This window comes from Blennius ocellaris, assembly GCF_963422515.1.
Source record: "Blennius ocellaris genome assembly, chromosome: 9".
NCBI lineage: Eukaryota > Metazoa > Chordata > Actinopteri > Blenniiformes > Blenniidae > Blennius > Blennius ocellaris.
Genome location: NC_137658.1, coordinates 233,761 through 236,926, shown reverse-complemented (window position 1 = coordinate 236,926; position 3,166 = coordinate 233,761). Strand labels below are relative to the sequence as shown.

The following is a 3,166-nucleotide window of genomic DNA, read 5'->3' as shown; positions in this document are numbered from 1 at the left end:
GGTGGTCACAATGTGCTCGGATACGACGGGTGGACGGAGACGGCTGCGTCTCAGTTCTCATTCTTAAAAAGGAGTGTGCTGAATATCTGGTCTGGAAAAAACAAAGTGAATGGAACCTGCATGAATCTGTACAGTGATGAAGAACTAATGGACGCTATGTACAGAGACACAGACAGAGAGAAAGGTCAGGTTGTCATCATCATCATCATCATCATCATCATCATCATCAGCAGGGGTACACTCGGGTTCAGAGAAATCAAAGTAAAACTAGAACATAGTAAGTTCAAAGGGGGTACACTCGGGTTCAAAGAAATCAAAGTAAAACTAGAACATAGTAAGTTCAAAGGGGGTACACGCGGGTTCAAAGAAATCAAAGTAAAACCCGAACATAGTAAGTTCAAAGGGGGTACACCCGGGTTCAAAGAAATCAAAGTAAAACTAGAACATATACGAGTAAGTTCAAAGGGAAGAGACAGAAGGGGTTTATATAATCTGTACAGGTGAGAGTTCGTAGTAAATATTTGCCCATTCAGAGTGTGATTCCAAGTCGTAAGAGTGCCAGGGTGAAAAAAATGCATAGAAACGTGTCCAGCTAGGTGTTGTGGACGTGCCGGCCCTACCGATCTACATCGAGAACGAGCCGTTGGTCACATCCGGAGCTTGTCATCAGCCGACGCCTGCATATTTCAGGGGGAATCTTTCAAAGTGTGACACAAGCATCAGTTCTGGCCGGAGGAGCGAGACGGAGGACGCTTTGATCTTTGGTCAATTCAAGATGATATATTTTAGATGTTTCAACGCTGCTTGTTCTGTCGCGCTGACGTTTATTTACTTCATGGGATATATTGATAGCACATTTGTATTTCACTCAGATCCACTTCCGTTGGTTTTGTTCTTTTTGGTGTCGCTCAGGGAAAGAACAGTAACGAGAAAATAAACGGGAAATCTGATCTGCGTATGGTCGGAGCAGAAAATGAAGATAGCCTGATGATTATTAACAATCTGGATTTCGTTTTGTATCTCAACAATGTTTCAGAAGAATTTCAACTAAACGTTATTTTGGAGTTCCCATGAAAGAGTAGAATGGTAAAATTGACTTAATCAAAGTCTAAAAACGCAGCATCGGCCCACAAAACCTGAAACGAGTTGTCAAACCGATGGCGGCCATCTTGGAAAATGGACGCCAATTTGAAATGTCGTGTTAGTAAGTTGTTTTTCGATGCCGTTTCGGTGTTTGTATCATGTTTTGAAAGATTGTTTCACTCATCTGTTGCTTGACATCATCAAAGAGCCTCCACACGGTAAAACACAGCTACCGTCACCCAGCACGCTAACGCCACGCTACCGTCACCCAGCATGCTAACGCCACGCTAACAAACACTTCAAACAGTCTGCTTGTTTTCCACATTTCACTATTTCACTGCACCCGAACCAGGCTTTCCTTCCTACACTATCCTTTTTTAACATTTTTTTTTTTTTGGTCCTGGGTTATTAAGAGTTATGATCACATCTTATTCACACACACACGCATGCACGCACGCACACACACACTCACACACACAATCGTCTTGCTGCTATAAGGAACTTTTTTTTTTTTTTTTTAATAATTTCACAATGTGTCGTGTATAAAGCTGGAACAACTTCACTAACATCACCACTTGATTTTTCATTCCCCTGCTTTGGACTATAAAGAAAAACAAAAAAAAAAAACAAGCTGCTCACTCCAAGCCGTCCAAAATGCTGGTTACAATTTAGAAATTGAAGGTTGCAGGAGCGCGCGGTCGTGACGACGCGCTCGGCCTCCACTTCAAACAGGACGGGATCACAGCGAGGGCCCCGTTTAATTAGACCGAGTCGATCGGACGGACGAGAGCGGGAGATTTGCGAAGAGCCTCGCTCGTCGCGGATAAAAGGGGGTCAAAGGAAGAGGCGCAGTCTGCAGTCGCTCTGGGAAGAGTTACTCTAATTCCTCCGTCGGACGGGAATTTTCCTTGAAGGCACAGGAAAGAGTCTGGGATGGGAAAAAAACCTAAATTACAAGGGTTTATCTGCACATATACAATATACATTTACATGTATATATATGTGTGTGTGTGTGGGTTTATTCATTCACTTCAGTTTGTTTTTGTTCTATTTATCTACAGCGATGGTATTCAAAGACGTGAGCCTCCATTTCCCGCCCCAAGGGCGGCGCCAGAGAGCCTCGGCGACACAACAAAATAACCAGAAAAATGACTACAATCGTCTGGTTACCTGAATGTAGGTACGCTTTGGGCCGAACGCATGATGGACGGAGGGGGAGGGGCCTGGGGCGAGTAGAAAATATACACAGGTCTCAGGATGAGTCAAATCTGGACGGTCGTGGTTTTAGTGCCTTGATCAGCACAGGTCGGGACTCTTGAGAACGTGACGCGGCTAAAATACCAAACTAAAGATGGTAGGATGGACAATATCGAGGAAACTGTTGCATGGTGAAATGGTGTGGATTTCTGTGAAGGCAGGTCAACCTGCCACCAGTAGGGGGCGCTGGTTCTCTCTGAGGGGGGGCTTTTATTCTTTTCCCCCCTCCACACTTAGAAAACTCTTGACCGACAGCATTCCCACACACTGAGTAAATAACGCAAGGCTGCACAGACTCGTACCAATCGTCCTGAAAAAAATGTTTCTAGCAAGCGACCTTGTTGACGCCGAGGCGGAAAAACCACCGGGTGGAATTAAGAAAAACCCCAAAATGACTCGGGCTTCCAGACGGAAACGATGGATTTTTTTTTCTTTTCCGAGTGACATTCTTTCATCGCGTGGACTTACAATTCAATTTGAATCCGTAGTTTTCCGCTACCCCACCAAAAACGAACCGATCTGCAACAGAATTCAGTGCAACAGTACCTTTTAGGGGCAAAACAAAGCTTGCGGGTGGGGGGAGTGGGGGGGGGTGGAGGTGGGGAGTGGGGGGGTGGAGGTGGGTGGGGTGGAGGAGTTTGCGACCTAAGACTCCCCCACCCACACCACCACGTTGCCCTTCACCACGTCGGTGATCTCACAGTTGAGCTTGTTGAGCCGTCCGTCCAGGACGAAGAGCGACTCCCTGGCCGGCGTGACGAGGTACTGGCCGAACAGGCCGCTGCTCGCCACCACCCTGTTCCTGCCGCTCCACGGCCAGTCGGCC

General features: G+C 46.4%; 1 protein-coding gene across 1 annotated transcript in view; it reads right to left on the bottom strand.

Annotated features, from left to right (window-relative positions):
• Nucleotides 1-2,985: 2,985 nt before the first annotated feature.
• fstl5 (follistatin-like 5) overlaps nucleotides 2,986-3,166 on the bottom strand; it is a gene marked incomplete at both ends in the record, with an annotated part of 142,166 nt that continues 141,985 nt past the window's right edge. The window contains 1 exon segment of the mRNA XM_080502377.1: nucleotides 2,986-3,166. This exon segment is cut by the window's right edge and continues 522 nt beyond it. Within this exon segment, the coding sequence (XP_080358503.1) occupies nucleotides 2,986-3,166 (181 nt within the window).